General features: G+C 47.9%; 2 protein-coding genes across 3 annotated transcripts; one reads left to right on the forward strand and one right to left on the reverse strand.

Moving 5' to 3' along the window:
- Positions 1 to 75: 75 nt before the first annotated feature.
- On the reverse strand, positions 76 to 3330 carry LOC119090470 (ATP synthase F(0) complex subunit C2, mitochondrial). 2 transcript variants are annotated; one of them, XM_037213284.1, is made up of 3 exons: positions 3273 to 3330; positions 1118 to 1205; positions 76 to 699 (listed from the first exon to the last, which is right to left on the reverse strand). In XM_037213284.1, the coding sequence occupies exons 2-3, from the start codon at positions 1160 to 1162 to the stop codon at positions 355 to 357; spliced, it is 390 nt and encodes a 129-aa protein (XP_037069179.1). In that variant the 5' UTR covers positions 1163 to 1205; positions 3273 to 3330; the 3' UTR covers positions 76 to 354. The 2 variants fall into 2 exon arrangements, with proteins under 2 accessions (XP_037069179.1, XP_037069180.1); XM_037213285.1 differs by having other exon boundaries at positions 3269 to 3285.
- Positions 3331 to 11144: 7814 nt separating this feature from the next.
- Positions 11145 to 18792, forward strand: LOC119090415 (derlin-2-like). Its single transcript, XM_037213213.1, has 5 exons — positions 11145 to 11573; positions 14908 to 14973; positions 15474 to 15764; positions 17276 to 17439; positions 17810 to 18792. Exons 1-5 carry the CDS (start codon positions 11481 to 11483, stop codon positions 17919 to 17921), a joined length of 726 nt encoding a protein of 241 aa, XP_037069108.1. The 5' UTR covers positions 11145 to 11480; the 3' UTR covers positions 17922 to 18792.
- The last annotated feature ends 1883 nt before the right edge of the window (positions 18793 to 20675 follow it).

The following is a 20675-nucleotide window of genomic DNA, read 5'->3' on the forward strand; positions in this document are numbered from 1 at the left end:
GCATGGGGTCTCGCGTACGTGCGTCAGGGGCCGCAAAATCGGCACTGCCGCATCGCCTTGCCAGAAAACATCGGAGTGGTCGTGTAGATGTGTATATTCATATCTAACCGTTCGCCACCCACTCGCACGAGACGCGGCAGTTTCCGGGCCAGGTTCACGTGATCCCTCAGTACACCGTCTCAAATCATTTGCATCCGACACGCAGCCCGTGGCCCTACACGACCACCCCAGATTCGCGCCGCTAACCGGGCCGGGTTCGGGGACGGCGCCGGGGCCTGGCGGGGCCGCCGCCGGCCCACCCGGTCAGCGAGCAGAGCACCCCCAGCGTCCGGCCTCCCATCCGTGCTGCGCCGCTTAGAACGCGAACAGCAGCAGGAACGCCATCATCAAGCAGAACAGACCCATGGCCTCGGACAGGGCGAATCCCAGGATGGCGTACGAGAAGAGCTGCTGCTTCAGCGAGGGGTTCCGCGCGTAGCCGATGATGAGCGAGCCGAAGACGGAGCCGATGCCGGCGCCAGAGCCGGCCGAGCCGACCGTGGCGGCGCCGGCACCGATGAACTTGGCGGCCGAGTCGATGTCGCGGGAGACGGCCGACGTCTGCAGGGACCGGTACGGCACCACCGCCTGGCTGGAGGCGGGCGCGGCCGCCGCCGGACTGACGGGAGCCACCGCCACCGAGCTCAGCGGCCGCAGCAGCTGCCGGCACCACACGGCACGGTCAGGGCGATCGCGGACACGACCACGGCCGAGACGCACGCAGGTCAGGCCATCACTGTTGACGTGCAATGCAATAAGCTAAAAACATGTTACTGCAGACACTTCATAATGCAAAACACAACTGATGTGTGCACCAGACTCCTGCCACCCAAAGTATATATTTGGATGCTGCAGCACCAATGACACAATCATGACCAATCATTCCACACTCCTGGCACCAGGCAAAAAGCTTCACAAATAGCAGGACAGGCCATGGTCAGGGACAACCAAGCTTCAGCTGCATTCGCTGTAACATATCTCTTGCAGAACATGGAACTGCTCTTAATGATCAAACAAAAAATCATGGAACCTCAGAATCAAACATATTTTACATGGAGAGGAGTGCTCGTGTGCTTACCACGGTCCGGGTCGCCGGGAGAACGAATCTGGAGCAGGCATACATGATTTTGTGGCTTGGAGGGATGTGGTGTCAATCAAAAAAGCTCCTGCAATAAATAGAGTTGTTAAACAGGATTTAAATCACATATACCTGAAACCTTCAGTTCACTGTGTCATGACCAGAGCACCAAAAGAATAAAAACCAGGTCTATGGTTCCAAAAAGCACAAATGAGTGTGACTTACTACTGGATTATGCATTTGCTTAGGACACATTTCAGCACTAGCAAATCCTGCAGTAATGAGTACAATGCACTTCTAATATTCTAGTCAATATGAAAACATAGTTCTTCTGTCAAGGTCAAAATATCACACATTCTCGAGTACATCACTAGTGGCTACTGATGCATTTTACTGCAATTCCTTTTCTCACAACTTTTTCTTATCTGTAATACTTTTCTATTTACACTCAGCCACGATTTAGCTTCCTGGCTCCTGCGTCAGCAAAACTAGCAAGAATCCTTGCACGGCATGAAACCTGAGTTGATGACTGATTATTCAGCTTAAAAGGTGCACTGACGGCTAATGAGAATTCAATAAATTGTGTTTCTTGCGTATCCAAGCAGTCTTCCATACTGTTTGTAGATTGGTCAACATGGTGGGGAAATGTGACGTTTTTGCGTGGGAATGAAAAGCAAAATGAGAATATGGCGGCTAAACAAAACTTCTTAATATGATACATATATATGGCATGGAACATCGATGCCAATGGGACACTGGGTTGAAGGGGATAGGGTGGGGGTTAGGTTAGGTTAGGTTGTTAGGCTAGGTTAGGTTAGGTTAGGTTAGGTTAGGTTAGGTTAGACCACACTAGGCTAGTTTAGTTTAGGCTATGTTCTGGACTATTCTGGCCTGCCCATTTGATAAGCATACCTAGACGCCATAAGAAACGTTTTTCATTGCATTATTATTGTTACCTTGGTCGGCACATTTTTATGGTTCTTGACAGACAGAGATATTGTAATTATGCAACCGCAACACAGAAACAGCGCTGGGGAGTCAAGGTGATGGGGTGCGTGCGGCACTTGGGGCCTCGCTATCGTTAATATTATAATTTGGAGGTAGGAGCATGAATCTACCTGTTTTAAGTTATTTTTTTAGATTTTAAGTTACTTATTCAAGTATAAATATTAACAATGCACTAATTATGATACCCAACATCCGACCACCGCAAACACACAGAACAAACACACAGCAGCCGCGACACTGGCGCCATTACTGTGCGTGCTTGGTCACAACATTACTGCTCACGACATTACTGTGCATCAAGCGGCATCAAGAACTATAAAAATGTACTGGCCAAGGTAACAAGAATCCAAGAAATTTGATCCTTGACCCCAATGGGATAATGGGTTGCAGGGGGATTGGGTGGGGAATGTAAAACAAAATGAGAACATGGCTAATTAAAATTTGAAGGTAGGAGCACAATTCTACCTGTTTTGAGATTATTTACAATATATTCCACCTTAAACACAACAAATGGTGTGCAATGTTTTCTAACATTAGGTAGGAAAGTACACCTACACCAGTTCCAACGTAAGAGTGTAGATGACTTGTTTTATGATTAATTATATGTTCTGCCCTAAAAACAACGATTGATGTACAATGCTCTTTTGTAACATGAGGTAGGAAAGTACACCCCGACCCAATACATTATAACTGGTGGCGTGAATGCCCAAAACTATGGTACACACACTTACAGCATACGTGCACCGATATTCTTGCTGTAATTCTCCGCTATCCAAGACATGCTCAGCTCAAAATTTCAATGATCTAAGCATGGTACCAGAGGTGCACCCACAGTTTAATTCCTGGAATTTTACTTCACCCCAGAGCTGAGCCTTAAGAGTTAAAACCTATGGTTTAAATAATACAACAGTTGCCTCAAGCTGCATACAGATGAGTTAAAATAGTACTGACATCCCATCACTCTTCGCATGCGCCATTAGCGTAACCGCAAGATTGTGTCGCCTTGGAAGCTGCCGCAGTCGCTATACCGCACATATAACATCACAAAAACATACTTTCGGCACAACGCTACGTCTCAATACTAACACCACTTCCGTTCATGTAAAGCACAAATGCTGCACCAAGCGACCCCAGTCCACCCACCTACTTCAGAGACCCGGCGCCGACAAGAAGGGAACACGCTGAAAATGGAAGTCGAGAAATTTTCTAGCTCGGGCTACCAAATGAAAAATGGGCAGCCCAGAAATAGAAATAGACTAATTCCTAGGTTGCTTAACTGCAATAAGGCACAACAAGATTGATGAACACACAACATATTTAAATCTTACCTAGAAATTTTGGATAGGCATCGTTTTTTAAAAAAGAACTCATCAAAATGGAGTAAATGACAAACACAGATTTGTAGACTGAAATATTTTAGTGGAATTTGGTCATTATCGGGGACCGTTGCTCTGTGCTGTGACGGCAGGGGTTAAACTGCGGACAAAACCATTTGACAACTCCGTTCTCCGAGCCTATGACACAGATCGACACCAAACCTTCACCATTCGATGCTGCTCGATCGATTCCTATATTTTTCAGAACATGATGATTTTTGGTCGCGTGAAAAGTTGCCAAAAATACCCCCAAATGAAACTGATTGGCAAAAACTTTTACTATTCAATGCACCATAATCGATATCATATCCTTTTAAGAGCATGGAACATGGGGCCTTGAATCAGACATCAATGGCCACCAAAAACGTCCAACACTACCGAAATGGGTTGCAGGCGACTCCCCGCTTACAACCTGTACGACTGTCCGGCACAAAATCTTTCCCAATCGGTGAACCGTGCCTCATAGCATATGTTTTCTAGAACGTAATGACCTTGGAGCAGGTCAGAGGTCATCAAAAAACGGCTAAATCCACCTTTAGTTAGTTTGCAGTTTGCTCTGTGCCTATGAAACTGATCGGAAAAACATTACCAATCGATATGCCACAGTCGGTACCGTATCCTTCTCAGAACATGCCAACTTTGGATCAGGTCAAAGGTCACGAAAAACGCCCCAAAAACGGAAAAATAGGGTTTCAGAGAAATTAAATCGACAAGCATCTGGGCTGATTGTCACAAAATATTTGGCAATCGATGCGTTATATTCGACATCGTCTTCATTTCTAGAAAAGGTGGCTGAATCAAAGGTCACCACAGAGCAAACAACCGGAAAAACAGATAGATTTGTTGGTTTGGGCGTGTCAGGTGCCTTTTAACCCGACCCAGGGTCATTATGTTCTGGCGGCGAAGAAAATGTTGACTATGACACATCGACTGGTGAAGGTTTTGTGCCGATTAGTTTCATAGCCTTGGAGCATGTGGTTGTCTGTAGCCCTATTTGTCCGACCTTTTATATTTTTGTTGACCTTTGCCCTGACCCACATTCACCATGATCCGCGAAGTATAGGTTATAATCGTCAGTATAGCGCACCGAGTGGATACGATTTTGAGCCAATCAGGCCCCTAAGCTCGGAGCATGGGATTGTTCGTGACCTTTGACCTGACCTAAGGTTACCATGTTCTAAACAGGATAAAATATAGGTTATCACGCATCCATCGGTAAGAGTTTTGTACCGGTCAGCTCAACAGGCTCGGAGGGTGGCTTGTCTGCATTTTTATTTTTTTCCAGTTATCGGTTGTTACTAGTGACCTTTGACTTGGCTCAAGATCGCCATTGTCTGGAAAGAACATTGTTCTGGACAGGAAAGGATATCGACTATGGTGCCTCAGTCGGTAAAGGTTTGTTGCCGATCCGCCTCATTGGCTAGAAGCATGGGGTTGTTTGCAGCTCTCCTTTTCGGCTTTTGTTGTTTTTGGTGATATTTGACCCGAACAAAGGTCACCGTGTTCTAAAAAGGATAGGGAATCGATTATGGTGCAAAGATTGGTGAAGGTTTTGCATTTAATCGTCTCAGTTTTGTGTCCATGCAATAAGCTTCGAGCATGTGGTTGTCCGCAGCTCCTCGACGGCTGGTGCAGTTTCCTGGTGGTATTCTTCAGTGGTTTTGGGCGTTTTAAGTGACCTTTGGTCGGCCCCAAGGTCACCATGTTCTAGAGACGATAGGTTTGCGACCAAGCCGCATCGAAAAGTGAAGATTTGGTGTCGATTGGTGCCATGGGCTTGGAGCATGGGACCGTCAACAGGTTTTGTCGGTCGCTTGGTCTATCCCGTAATGGCGCACGGCGACATCTGCGATAGGAAGAACCAGATTCGACTACACTATTTTAGGCTGTAAATCTCCGCTTGCTTTTTGCATGCCTGTGATGTCACCACATACCGGATCAGTACGGCCGGGTTGTAAAGGTAGCTATATCGTTGCATCGTATGATATGCCGTGCGACGCCTGAAGTTCGGGACAGGCAAGCGAAGCTCACTCAAATGTACATAAATGCATGAAACACAGCAATGGTGATACTGTTTGAAAGGATGATACGGCAATTCATTACCCGACATGACCTGACATAAGTAGTGACTTGCCGTATCATCCTTTCAAACGATATGAACGTTGTTGTTTTAAAGTATTTAAGTGTAGGAGCAATGTAGGACACGTTTGCCTTCAAATCAGGCTACTTCGCGCCTGTTTTCTTAATGCGCAATGGACCAACTCCACGGATATCAATTTTGAAACAAAACGAAAGAAGGCACCACAACTGCCGAGGTCAGGCTAGTGACAATGACGTATATGAAAAATGAAAAGACAGCAGAACCATTGCAAACATAGAGAAAACCAGCTTATCATGATGTTGACGCTTATCGGTTGCAATTATAGGGCATTGGGACGCTTTATTTTTTGGCATAACTATTCATAATCGGCATAAACGGCCTCGGTGAGGACGACCGCCGGGTCCGTGGGGGCGGCCGCCGTCCCCGACGGTCGTGGCGCGTGGTTCCTGTAATTTGAGGGCCACTTTGTGCGCTCTTCTTCTCGTTCCGCTCTTTGGTCTCAAAATACCCTTGCAAAATAAGAACTTTGCAACAGGTAACTGGCTAATGTAGACAAGCTGTTCCAGGCTCATTTATCAATAAAACAGCTGCATCAGCCTCATGTGACTGACAGGGCCAATTACAGTATCACTCTCCCCAAACCTGCACCATGCTGTATCCCTGCACCTGTACCCGGCCAGGCGATGCTGCGCGTGGAGTACGACGAGTCCATGTACAACTACATCTCGTACTCGCCGGCCCGCTCCGTCAAGCCCCGCAACAGGACATTCGAGGATTTCTGCGACATTCGCGAGGAGGTGGACAGGGGCACCCAGGGCATCGCCTACCACGTCATACAGCGCTCCAGCAGTGAGCGCTCAGAGCATCACTCACCATGGCATACAAGGTCTCAGCAGTGAACGCTCAGAGCATCACTCACCATGGCACACAGGGTATCGGCAATGAACGCTCAGAGCATCACTCACCATGGCACACAGTGTCCCAGCAGTGAACGCTCAGAGCATCACTCACCATGGCACACAGGGTCTCAGCAGTGAACGTTCAGAGCATCACTCACCATGGCACAAAGGGTCTCAGCAGTGAACGTTCAGAGCATCACTCAGCACGACACACAGGGTCTCAGCAGTGAACTCCCGAAGTCTCAGCTACCACAGCACGCATGCACGTGCAGAACTACCCAGCACCGCGTTCAGGGATAACGAGAACAGCGCCTACTACTTTAATCACAAGTCCAAAAAGAAATCGTGGAGACGTACATGATACGAGCATGCAAAGTGTCGTCATCGTCACCCAAATGCATTACGATAGCGAATTTGGACTGTTCTTTTGGCTCGTGAAATAGGTAACTAGCTCTGCATTTTTTTGTTCCACTTTTGCTGTTTTTAGAATCGATCTCCCGCTTCTGCTATGATGAACACCGCCAAAAGATTTACTCAGTCGGGATGTCTGCCGGGTTATATACGCATGCCTGATGCCTGCCTAAGTACTACCCAGTGAATTTATAGCGCTCCAGCAGACAGTAACCATGCTGCATCTGAAACCGACTGCGAGCGTCTGCATTGGTGGAATTCTTAGCAGTGATTTGCCGTAGACCGAAGCTTATAAATGTTAAAATACCATTTACATGCATCCTAAGTTCCTGAGATTACGCTGGACCTTCCGCATCATCCGCGCGTGTGGATTATGCCAGTAACATCGTCGCCCTCGCCAGCTGTGCCGTGCCTGTGTGATGTCACTATTCCCGGTATGTCACCGCCCCTGCTCGCAGGCTGCAGCTTCGCGGCGAAAGCGATGAACGGCAAGGTCAACTTGCGCCAGGAGATGAACAGCGAGATGTGGATCATGAACCAGCTGCACGACCGTCAGCTGGCACGCCTGTACGACGTGTACGAGTCGCCGCGCCAGCTGATCCTCGTCCAGGAGCTGTGCAGCGGCGTTGATGTGCTGCATGTGCTCTGTCGTCAGCCCAGCTACAACAAGGCGGACGTGGCCAACGTCGTACGCCAGACGCTCCGGGGCCTACAGCACATGCATCTCAAACACATCGCACACCTCTCACTCACGGTGCGTGGAGGCGTGGACGTCATTGCGACGGCTCCATTTGTAGAGTCGCCGTAAGGTTTCAGGTCTTAGGTCTCAGGCTCCGTTAGGGCTCAGGTGTCCCCGCTTGAGGATCTCACAGAATAACTTCCGTGTCACCGGGCACGTAATGCTGAGATTATTAATGGCAGAATAATGCGACATAAATGCGACATTTGTTCACCAACTGGAAAAATGAGAATATTTCTGTTGGTAGCTCATACACAATCACCCTTCTGTCGAGGTCGTGTTCTTCATTATTCGTGTTCACATGAACGATAACGTGCATTTGCACTCTATTGTTGAACATACAGTCTTTACAACTGCCCTACGATCATTTGCTCTATCTCATGGCGCATGACGCCGCGGCCATACATGAAGGAAAAATGCCAGGACGCCCAACGCCGGACTAGCCCGAATGCGCTGAATTACGAAATGTTGAAGAGGATAATTTGTTGTCTGTCGCAACGCAGCTTAGCGTATTTTGTGTAACACCAGCCGTTTATCTGATGACGTTTGGCGACCGCTACTCAGTATCGTTTGTTTTGTTGTGGCATTTTAAGTGGTTGGGGAGAGCGAGGTTGAGCGTCTGCACACACGGCTTGGACCGCATAACGTCATTTGACACGTCACAGATCAAACCCACCGAGAGCCTGTTTCTGATGCATGATGGAATGAGCCAAGCGTCATACAGTGTCGCTTTTCCCATCATCACAGCAGTCATAGTCCCGCAGATAAATGGGGGTCCTACATTCCATAATTTTATCCAGTTAACCTTTTCGATCCATAGCTCGGAATGTCATGCCATGATGTGGTATGTCAACTGTCATGTATTTTTACGAGAACCCTCTAGCGACACTTTTCGTTTGCGTTTAGCGGGCTTAGGACTGGGTGGCTCCCTTCTATTTTAGCAGGTGCTTCTGACTTCGGAGAAGTTTGTATTACCTTGAGTGGCCTCGCACCTGCTCAACGTGTGTCTCGGCTTCCTTAATGTGTGACCCAAATCTCCCAAAAATCCAACAAAATAATCAAAAAAGCAATAAGCCTTTCTAAGTATGTTCTTTCCTTGCCATCAATGACGCCATCTGAGCTCACTTATGGCTATGGAGGGAGCATTCTTGTCAAATGCACCCTGCTGGGATTGGGTTCCGCTTCCGGTGCACGTGTGACGCCTGTGTGTATATTGGCTGACCTGCTTGTTCATGACTGTCCCAGCAAAGTACGGAGGGCCGCGAAATACATCTGCCGCCGCGGTGTCGGTACCGCCCCACGTACCGCGCCCCCTGAGGTGCCAGCACCGCACCACACCGCGACACCCTTCTTCTGCCGCAGCCGGCCGACATCCTGTTCCCGCGCCCTGGCGGCGGTGAGGTGAAGCTGATCGACTCCAGCTTGGCTTGCCACATCAACTCAGGCCGTCCCGAACGGCTCGACATCGGTAAGCATGGCTGGCGCCACCGCAGGGCGTGGTGCCGGAACGCCTCATGCCGCACCTGGTTCCGGCGGTGGCCGCTGAGCTCGGCGCTGAGCCGCCTCAGCGGCACGGTGTACCCTCCGGACGTGGCCTACACGCCGCCACCGTCGCCGGAGCCTGTGCGGCGCGATAAGAAGCCGCCGCCGGCCGCCGAGCGGGAGGACGAGCCAGTGGACCCGCTGGATGACGAGCTGGACTGGATCGGCACCGAGGGCCAGTGAGGGTGGCCGCGGGGGCGGTGACAGGGGCGACGGCAGGGGAGACGACAGGGACGACGGCAGGAAGCGACGAAAGGGCGTGTCTGGAGGTGACGACGGGAGGGGGAAGGGAGGCGAGCGGCGCGCTGGAGCGACGCGCGGGTGTCGGGCGGCAACCTGTTGAGATGTGTATCGTCATGGCTGCCGTCATCTGTGTCAGCCCTTGCCCTGGCTGTGTGGTCACCTGTAGCACTGCCACCCTCACCTTGACCTCATCGTTCTGCGTCACGAATGCCTTGCCCACGCTATCGCAGGTCATGCATCGCTAACGCCACCACTGTCATCTTGTATCCCATATTTCTCCACTGTCGCCGCTTGTTCCATTGTTTCTTCCTTAAGCTGTTAACAGGGCTACAAATGCACAGCAACCCAGTCCAAAGTCACAGCATTGCTGTTTTCAACTCCTGGCACTGTTATAAGCCATGCGCAGAGGTGTGCCACAGCTGTGTCCATTATCACCTCCCGCCGTTACCATCGCGTCCGGACGTGTGCTGCAGCTATGTCTGGTACCCCCTGCAGTTACCAGCGGCACCTTGGCGTGTGCTGCTGCTATGTCTGGTACCCCATGCAGTTACCAGCAGCACCTTGGCGTGTGCCGCCACTATGTCTGGTACCCCTGCAGTTTAGGAGGTGAGTTTATAGTATTCTCGGGCCAACAGGACTACAGGCGAGATCAGACGCAAGACTCTACTTCAAGATGGCAGGGTAGACGTGGAACCGTAAGTGTTTTAAGAAGTGTACAATCAGAGTGCGGTTTATCAAGGTGAACCATTTGTGGACACTACAGAGTTAACGCGTATGTGATCTCACTTGTATCAAGATTCGAAGTTCCTGGGTTATGACCCTTGGATAAGATAAGGTCCGAGGCCAAAATCGACACTGATGTCCCAAGTGTCCTCATACTTCCTCATGCAGTCGCTTTGAAGCCCTAGGCAAAATGGCCTGTGCTAGGCAAAAGGTCAATGGTGTTCAGTAGAGATCAGTGACCTTTCTTGAGCTTAAGAAGACGGGGGTGACCAAAAACCTTTACGATTCTTTCTTCAGTAATCCTGCGATGTTTGTTTTGGGGTCACTAAAGAAAATGTCAACACAAAATTGCAGCAGAACTGACAAGTGGCAGTGGCTCATTGGAGGGCTTGGCATTTGCAGCGCTGGCAAGCGCACTTCTCTCAAAGTTTTGGAATGTGAAGCAATGCTCCAAATGAAGTGGAAATCTGAAGAGCAAGTATGAACGCCCCTGATAGTACTTCATGCCTTGAAACCGGGTGTGCACATCCGGTTTCCGTTAGCAATCCCGGCAGCCAGGGTTCGTGTCGGTCAGAGAATCCCTTGGATGGTGTTGAATACATTCAGAAACATCACAAACACAAATGACCCGTGGACACTCCACCGCTTGTGGAAGGAAGCCCGCGAGCATTTGTCCCTATCTAGGTAGGAGGGTTTCAAGATCATTCCAGCGCTCTCCAGGCTTGAGTTTTGGGCGAATCCCTCAAAGTACTTTATACTACTGTTTCAAGATCACTTTAGTGATCTTAGCAAGAACTATATCAGTTGGTATTATTTTATTTTTTCCTTCCTAACGACGTTCAGTTGGAGAGAATCATGGCTCTGGTTGCTATGTTTACAGGGGGCTACACGAATAGCAGCGAAGTAACAGGATCCCTCAAGGTTGTTGACAAACGCGCTGCAGCAAAGACGAGAACCTAGAACTACCCCGCAGCACGAAGCCAATATGAACTGTACCCGATACTACCGGGAACGAGAGGCCGGGAGGTCCTGGTAGTTAAGGCATTGGCTGGAACACCAAAAAGGAAATCAAATAGGGATAATAATTCCTGCGTTCTGACATTCGTCACCTCTTAGTCAGCCGTATCGGCCCTAGAAACTCATTCAGCTGTGTATTTTGTGTGAAAGTGCCGAGTGAAGTCCGCAGCTGCTACGATTTATTTGTTTTTGGTGTGGGTGCAGGCGATCTGCAGACATAAATGGTCAAATTGGCATACTAAGGACAGGTACCTAGCTACTTGTATCAGAAAGTGGACAGAAGCATCTTTGCTGTCAGATTGTGATGGCACTCCATCCATTGGTTGAAGAGTACCTGAACATACCTCCTGTCACAAGGGCCTATACCACAGCATGCATCCTAACAACTCTGGCAGTGGTGAGTTTGGCTTGGGTAGTTATGGTGGAGGGAGTGGACTGACCTATTGCTCGTCACTCAGAGTTGTAGTGCATTCCCATGGTTTGAGTTAGAACAGTTTGTTTTGTGGGAAATGTCTGTAATTTTTCATGTATGTGTATATGAATATTTAAAAGAAGCATTACTAACTTAAAAGTAAGAATAGCAGTTGCTATCATTCACATAATTTCCAGCCTTTCAATAGATCATGTATGGGGTATGAAGTTATCATGATATAACAAGGGTATATGAGTATAATAAGATTAAATATATTCAGCCAATGTTGCTAGATATGGCAATGGTCACAGGTAACCAAATTAAATATGAATTTTCTGTGTGCAAACAGGACAGCCTTAAAAGTACAGAAATCATGTGATGAAAGGCCTGTTAGGCCCTGATCCACATCATTATAATTTGCAGAGGATATGCAAGCCCCATGATATTTGATAGCTGCTATTTTGGTGAAAGTGAAGTGATTATAAAATCATAGGATTAAGGTAGTTACTGCATCATCCTATTACGAAGGAGTTTTGAAAGCTATAGTGAGTCACATACAAATGAATGATCTTAGATGCCATAAGTGTACAGGTAAATATGTGTACAAAATATTACTTGGTGGGGTATAATGAACATCAGTGCATTCTGATCAGACATGTAGCATCAACTGCCTTCCAATAAAGAACAACACCAAATGCCTACCCTCAGAGTTTAAAATGCCTTTTGATGTTTTAGGCCTCTGGACATTACTGATCAGGTACCCCCACCCAACCTCCATGGTACCTCCATATCTGGGAGTTGGATAGGGTATCATATCATATTAACATGAGACTTTAGATGTCTGCCACAATTTTCCCATAACTCACATTACCAAGGCCAGAACTTTTAATCCATGACAGGCTGTTCTCCATCTGCCAGTTTTGCAAGATTAGGACTACAACTTAAATTGTGAATGTGTCTTCCAAAAAATGGTCTCAAAGTTAACATTGGAAACATAAGGTAAGTTAATGATTTTACTATTTGTTTCTGCTTTAACAGAACATTGCATGAGTAAGTTAGCAGATGAACAGTTAGACAGATTTGGACCCTGCCCCAGGATAAGATATATAGCAAATGAAAAGTTAGGGAGAAAGGCAGAAACTGCTTATTTATACTACAATGGTAACAAAATATTGTGCAGACTTGACTCAACAAATGAAACCAAAGGTCAGGAACTAGTCATTGTGTTGTCTGTTAGGGCTTGGCTTCAAGTGCTTGATATGAGTTTATTTTGTGTTATGTTGATCTGGGTGCGATCAGCACTATAGGACCGGGGCACACAGGACCTTGCACATTACATGCTCTCCTAGAGATGTGTGAATTCAAAGACATTTGTTGTCTGCAATGTCTCCAAAGTGTTTATTGAGTGTGACTGTGGGCTTTTAAGGCTTTGTATGGTATACAAGCTTTTTATGATATACAAGCTTGGGTTTATGGAATATATTTCACTTGGACATACCATCTTGTGAATGACAGTGACTTGCAAGGCTGATGCAGGTTTGACTGGCAAGGTGTTTGAATGGACTCAACTCTGCCTGTGACCATTATTGTACTGAAAACTTTACAAAGAAGTGATGATATGGTTCATAAGCCAGGGAAGGGCTGGAGAGAAGAGAGCTTTTGACAACATATAAGTGCAGTGTTTATCATGTGATTGGTGATTTGTTGTGAATTGTTTGTTATTGTGAATAATTGCTGATTTGTTTGATTACCTCATTGCTGCTTGATGATGATGTGTATTGAATATGTCTGTGTGGGAATTACAGATGCATTGAATCTGTTGCAGGAGCTGTGCTCTCTGTTTTATCCTTGCTCTACTACATAACTCAATGTACCCATGTTGTAACAAAGATGCCAGATTTTGTCTAATGGTCTTTGAGGCATCAAGAGTTTGACCAATATAAGTATTATATGTTGTTCATTTCAATCAAATTGAGTACCCCATTTCCATCACAAGAGTGTTAACAGACTGAGTGAAGGGTCTCTTGAAAATTACATGCAGTGTAAGGATGTGGCAGGTCTTTCCCCCCCCCCCCCTCCCCCACCTATAATCTTAAGAACTGTAAGAGGAAGAGAAACAAAACGCCTCATGTTGATACAGAGGGCTAAGTTGTGTAAAAAATCATGACACTAAGCTAATATCTTCATGGTCAAATAAAGTCAAATGTGTCAAATTAGATGTTTTGCACGGCTTGGCTTCTCATCCTTGTGAATCGTTGCAATATTGTTTAGATATGCTAAAATGTGACTAAGCTGTGTTGTTGACCTGATAAATGATGCCATCAAAATGTACCATTTGACCTCGTCATGTTCCGGAGTGGGTCGGTCGGTCGGCCACTTGATTGGCCGACTGGGAGGGCAGGCGACCGGGCGGGCGCAGTCGACTTTGCAAAGAAACAGCTGAAGTGCACCAATGGTAAATAATACAATTTGCAGTGCTTTGTGCCATAAGAACATAAGGTGCAAGTTGCCAGTATGTCTGGGAACAGCTTGGCAGAATAACCTGATTCACATAACAGTATTGGTGCCTATGACAACCATGAAGTTGACCTAGATTGATCCCACTGGCCTATCATGACCTCGACCTGAATTGATTTCATTGAGGCAACATGGCCTTTGCAGTACATCATATAGCAGTACAAAAACAGGAACCGTATTATACATCCTCTGTGGACCTCTTGAAGGTCACGATAGGTCGCTGACCTAAAATTACCCAGTTCAACATTGTGTTTTTAGGAACAAAGTGCCTAGCATAATCCTTGATACTTATTCAAATGGAAATAGCAAAGCAGACTTGTATGATGTTGGTCACCATGACCAAACAGTCGAATAAGGTCACCGCCCTTAAATGAGCGCCAGTGACGTCTGTCTTAGAACAGTTATCTAGGTGTACCGTGGCTGCACGAGGTATTGGGGCACTTTGGACACCAATCTGGAGTTCGACCTTGTTTGACCTTATTTTACTGAAAGGTCATGACCTAGGAGCCTCAAAAATTGGACACTGGTAAGTCTACCCATAGGTCAGCACACCCTGTAAATATGGTGTTTCTAGCTGTCTTAGTTTTTGAGATCTGAGGGGGGCGTCAAATTGCCCCCCCCCCCCCCCAGCCCCGCCCCACCCTACCGAAGGGTATTCAGCCGGCTACCCGGTCAAGTGTTAAAATGATAGCCCTAGTCCGTAGGGATAGCACAAAAATGCAACATTGAGTGTAATTCCAGAATGTTGTGGATCCTTGTGCATACCTGATCGCGGTGTATGACATGTTTTGTGTATTTCCAGCAACTGGACCTGGTATCACCATTTCAACTATACTTCAACCCAAACCTGATAGTCACACATTTCCAAGTAAGTTTAGACATTTTGATAAGCAGAGCAAGTACAGTGTCAAACCGAAGGTAATTGTTGGTGGCAGTCGATAGTAGTAAATCTCACCAGTGTATGCAAACGACAACACAGTTTGAGGTGTGGCAAAAGTCTTATGCTTGGGAATGGGCAGTATGCCTGCGTAGATCCTTTCCAGCCATTACCAAATCAATGACTTTGATGCTTATTCTATCCAACTTTTATGTGGAGGGCCACCATCTCTTTTAAGATTTGCAGCACTCGTCAGAATTTATGTTTTAGATTGCCACGTTTTCTTGTTCAGAAGGTACTATAAAGACTGCTTCATTATGTCCTAGTTACAAAGCTAGAAGTGAGAAGGAAGCATCATACACTATATAGCTGATTCCGCAGCCGGCAGCTTTGTGATTTTGTGGCGCCTTGAAGAGGCCTATAATTTTCAGCTGGGGAGCTGAAAATTATCGGCCTCCTCTATCGCTGATGGGGTCTGACCTCCTCCACAGGTATGGCGTATCGTCACCACATTTCTCTTCTTCGGTCCTGTCGGCTTCACCTTCCTCTTCAACCTGATCTTCACGTACCGCTACTGCCGGTATCTGGAGGACGGCTCGTTCCGCGGCCGCACGGCCGACTTCGTGCTCATGTTCGCGTTCGGCGCCGCCTGCATGGTGCTGTGCGCCCTGGTGGTCAACCTGCTCTTCCTGGGCCAGGCCTTCACCATCATGCTCGTCTACGTCTGGAGCAGACGCAATCGTGACATCCGGATGAATTTCTTCGGCCTCATGAACTTCCAGGTAATTGAACCTTGCATGGTGGGAGGTGCGAGGCGTTTACATTATGGAAGCGCACGGCCCGTCCTGCCGCCTGCAAAGCCGAGAACGCACGATAGGGGAGGGCCGTGATGTGACACAGTATAGACAATAACGAGCTGTCCATGGACGAATTATCCATTCGCTGTTTACCAACACGTTTTCCCTACTTTCAAGCAGTCTACTGCATAACCGCTTGTTCGCATGACCGAGCCGGGGGTGTAGTCTCGGAAAATAAGCAAGGGAGAGGAGCAGGAAAGTTGGCTAATCCTATCCAAAACGTACGTAAATATCATATAGAACGTTGCCTCAAGGTTGGTGGGGATCATTTAGGTACGTGGGGAAGACCTGTGGTGAGCGTGGTAATGGATGCAATTCATAGTATTTTTGAAGGATATTTGCTCATTATGCATGGCCCATTGGAATCAGGTACCCAAAATCTGAATAGTCGGGCGTTAGAAAGTGCGGCTGCCGCATTTTTCAACGCCTTTATTTAGGTTTTGAGGATAGCGCAGACCTTATCTAAAACTACTGTTCAGCTATTTTTGGACCAATTTTTCCTCCCATAACACGAGTACAGGTCACTCAGTGGAAGCCCCAATGAGATACTGGGAAGGTTCAGGTACAAAAATCTTCTTAGTGTGGCATTGGCGGCAGCAACGAAATAATGCGGGTAAGACGAACGTTCCTCCATTTAGAGAACAAACACGGTGTGACCGACGTATGCCGTCGCATACACACAAGTATGAAAGAAAGCACACGCTGTCGTTAGGGATCCACCTAAGTGGAGTGTATCACATTTGTACGGGTTTTGAACTGACAAAGCCGCCTTGAAGATGGTTCCGTGCAGTTTACAGCCTTGTTCATAAGACCTAGACCTGTCTGGTCTCAGACCCACACGCCCGCGAAGAAGTGCCGGATTTTTCTAGGGACGAGGGACCCAGGCATCCATGACGCCATAACGTCATTCAAACCCTGTTATTCCATCAGTCACGTGACGATCAAGGCCAATACAAATGTAATCGTTAAATGGTTCATGTCTCGTGTTCGTGAGCATGATTTCCAGATATACTGGTCGTCATTTGGTTCTCAATATTGTGCAATGTATGATGACGTAATCAAACAGTGACGCATTTAGGAGCATATATGCTAAACAGAGAAATTGTGTGGTCGAGGCCAACCTTTTCCACTGAAAAGCATACCAGTGATAACAAGTGAGCTTTTTAAATTGCATGTGATGCTTGCGTTGTATTCAGACGAGAGGCTGCAACAACCGCAAATTAATTGCGGGTAGTCTTAGTGAATATCTGAATCTAAATCTTAACATTTTTCAGAGACCATCTTGTTCGTTGTTTTTGTGTGCGAACATTGACGCAGGATTTTACCATTTTCATATCACTGCCTGGCACAAATGACTGGACAGTGGTATCCAGAAGCATTGTGTGGAGGGGCGATGTCGGTGCGCGCCGACAGTCAAACGCTATCGCCTGTTGCAGGCGCCCTACTTGCCGTGGGTTCTCCTGGGGTTCTCACTGCTGCTGGGGAACTCCATCGCGGTCGACATCATGGGCATTGCGGTCGGGCATGCGTACTTCTTCTTGGAGGACGTCTTCCCAAATCAGCCAGGCGGCTTCCGCATACTGCAAGTTCCTCGTAGCATGTAAGTTGTGTGGACTATGGCCCGCGTTCTCGCCACGAAACCGTCGCAGTGTTCTTGTTCTAGAGATCGTGTGATCTACGAACGGTCGTCTTAAAGTGTTCAGGAGTATGTTTTCCCTTTTCAAGAGTTGACCCTTCTCAACACTTTCTCGGTGCTGAACAAACGGAGCAGCCGAAAGCAAGGATTTTAAGGTGCTGAAACATGAGCTGGTTGGTGTTGTGTGCTTACAGTAAGTGGAGCTGGTAGTCGTAAACGCGCGGGTGTCGATATGTTTGTATTGAAGCCATCGCTGAATCCGTGGAGATGTGCCCTTTCCGTTCTGCCCAGCCCGGGTCGGGTGTTCTCCGCCTGACCTGTTCGGTCGCCGCAGTGTGGCCCTATTCGAGGGGGCCCCGCTGGACCCGACGTACGCGCCGCCGCCGGAGGAGCGGCCCGGCGGCTTCGACTGGGGCGCCCGGCCGCCGCCGGCCGACGGGCAGTGAGCCGCTGACCGGGACCATTGACTGGCTCTCCGACGGCACCGACGCGGCGCCCGGACCAGCTTCGTGGCCGCAGCCGTTGTACCAGCGGAAGCCGCAGCTGCCAGTCGTGCTTGTGATGCCGCGAAGGGGTCGGCCTGTGCTCGGGAGGGCGATCAGCTCTCGAGATCGCCGGTGCTCCGGATTGTGGCGGCTGGGGGCTGTGGGCTGCCCAATGGCGTCTGCTCTCAGAAACGCACGCGTGCCCACTGCCGAACCGCGTAACCCGTTGGAGCTGAGACCACAATCGACGCCCGCTTTAGCGGAATAATAGAGAAGGGCATAAAAGAAGAGCTGAGCTGCATCAGTTTGCACTTTCTTTGGTACTTCATGGTGTATGCTTAATATTGGGAGCTGTCTGGTGCACATCCGTTGCTTGTAAAGACAACACAATGTTTGCGTGGATATGGAAATGGAACACGAACCAATTACTTGTGTCTAGTGCGGGTGATTGACCTTTTCTCGCCGAGTGTGACGCACCGATCGCCATTTGCTTTGGATTCAAATATGACAATTTGTTGTGCTGTGCCGAACTAGGACACTTAGTTTATTTTTAGGGGAATCGCCGTTGTTTGAAGGTCTTATCCGATGAAAGCCAAAAAAAAAAAATTAAGCATCTTCTACTGCTGTGTTAACCTTTGAGCGGTGTTGTTTCTAAGCGTAAACCTGGTTGCGGGGGCTTAAGGTCGATAAAGCACATTCAGTTTGCCGTTGCTACCTTTTGTTCATGCATTTAGTCCCAACGTCCTGGTCGTCACCAAACGACTTATGGTCGTGTGTTATGGGTTGGCTTTGCCAGTTCGGCCTGCCTCCAAAAATAGACGGCAGATCGCGACTGATGACTCTGAATCCAGATGTGTATGGTGTACAGCCATTAATTCTCGCGCTGACAGGGAGGGGGGATCGGCAGCAGCGCAGCCAGAGCCTTGGAAAAATGGTACGCAGGGTTGACAAAGGGCCCCCCCCCCCCCCCCCCCCCCAAAAAAAAAAATTGATGTGGCCCACTTGTTTGTCGCAGACACGATTTCCTGTGTTTTATTTTTATAGCTGTATGAGATTGCGTGGAAGGGTAGTTTCTCGCGCTCATTTCGAGTATCCTAATGACAGGTACCGCAGCCGACATGTTCTGTGGACTCGAAGATATCAGGCTAGGTCACTGACCTTAAATGAATGCCACTGACCCTTTGCCCAAGAGAGGTATCTAGGTGCACGGCGGCTCCATGAGGACGTCTGGGTACATTTTGGACACCAATTAGGGGTTGACCTTGTTTGACCCATTTGACTCAAAGGTTATGACCCAAGAATATTAAATGTTAACATAAGTTAGTGCACATACAGGTCAACCAACTCTGTGAATTATTGTTTTCGACATCCCAGAGGGGTCAAATTAAAACCCCGCCCGAGCGAAGAGTACTCAACCGGCTACCCGGGCCCGTTTTAACTGGAACAGAAACCAGAAGCCACTGGGACATGCGACACTTTTTATTTTGAAGTCAGTAAACAAAAGAAAGCGAGTATTAAATGACTGCATTGAATAAATCACCGGCACTATTCATTTTACCATTGATGCTCTTTACTCTTTTTAGTACTTTATCTCAGCTGATAGGACTCGCGCAAGTTTGACATCATTTTTCCCTTGGTTATACAGATATTTTTAATACCCCGTGAACGTGGATCTTAGATCGAAATGAATTCCAAAATTATCAGTAACATGGACGAGCCATGTTCGTTTGGAAATGTTTAACCTTCAGTAAGGGTCGATTGTTGAAAAAATTAGTTAACATAGCGATGAACAGGCGCGCTCGCAAACAAAGCTTGGAATAAAAATCCCAAGCCCGGCATCGCAGCTTCGTAAGCCGCGCGGCACGCAACCCGAAGCGGACGTCAAACGGCGGTCGACAGGTGAGCAAATAAAATTGCACCTGAAAGGAGTACTGTTGAACGATTTACGACATCGATGCGTGCGTTAAGAGGGAAGTCTTGGCGTATATCCCACCTATGTTATTCTGGGATTGATGATGAGAACGAATTAGCATTTATATCACCGTGGACTGGGGATGGAATCTGGTGATGAAAGGATAGTCAGGGCGGAATATCTTTTTTGTGTTGCTATAACCGTTACTCAGCCAAGAGGACAACCTTAAAGTTATAAAGAGATACGCTCCAGTCTCATCTTCGAGCGGCACTACTTTATTGTGAAAGACATTCGGAAGCATGTCGCGGCTGTCATTCTCGCGCGCCTGGCACCCGCCGCTTGATGCTACTTGATCGACGCAAGAACACTCACTGGCGGAACAAGATCCCTTATCGACGGCAGGTGGTCGAATGCTTGGCACATAGACTCCAGTTCGGGCATATGGCTTGAATCGAATGGGCGGCTCCCCGCACTGGGGGCCCTTCCATTGTCTTAATGTGGACTCTCACAAGTTCTCACACCTCCTGTCACTGAGAGATCCGCGACCAACCCCAGAGGCCCTCTGGCATTTGCGACCCCGCTCTTGAACCTGTTCAACAAATGTTCCCTGACTGACTTGGGGACCCCTTGTCGACATAGGACCCTTTGCTAGGCACTGCAGGCCCATGGAGCGCACAGTGGTCCCTCATTGTTTCAGGGGCTCCGACCAATGCAAATTGCATGCCCCGGTCTTGTTCCTGCTTGAAAAATCGACCCTCATGAATCAGAATGACGCCGAGCTGACCAATCAGTGTAAGTGGTTT

This window comes from Pollicipes pollicipes, unplaced genomic scaffold (assembly GCF_011947565.3).
Source record: "Pollicipes pollicipes isolate AB1234 unplaced genomic scaffold, Ppol_2.1 Scaffold_3087;HRSCAF=3621_pilon_pilon_pilon, whole genome shotgun sequence".
NCBI classification, from domain to species: domain Eukaryota; kingdom Metazoa; phylum Arthropoda; class Thecostraca; order Pollicipedomorpha; family Pollicipedidae; genus Pollicipes; species Pollicipes pollicipes.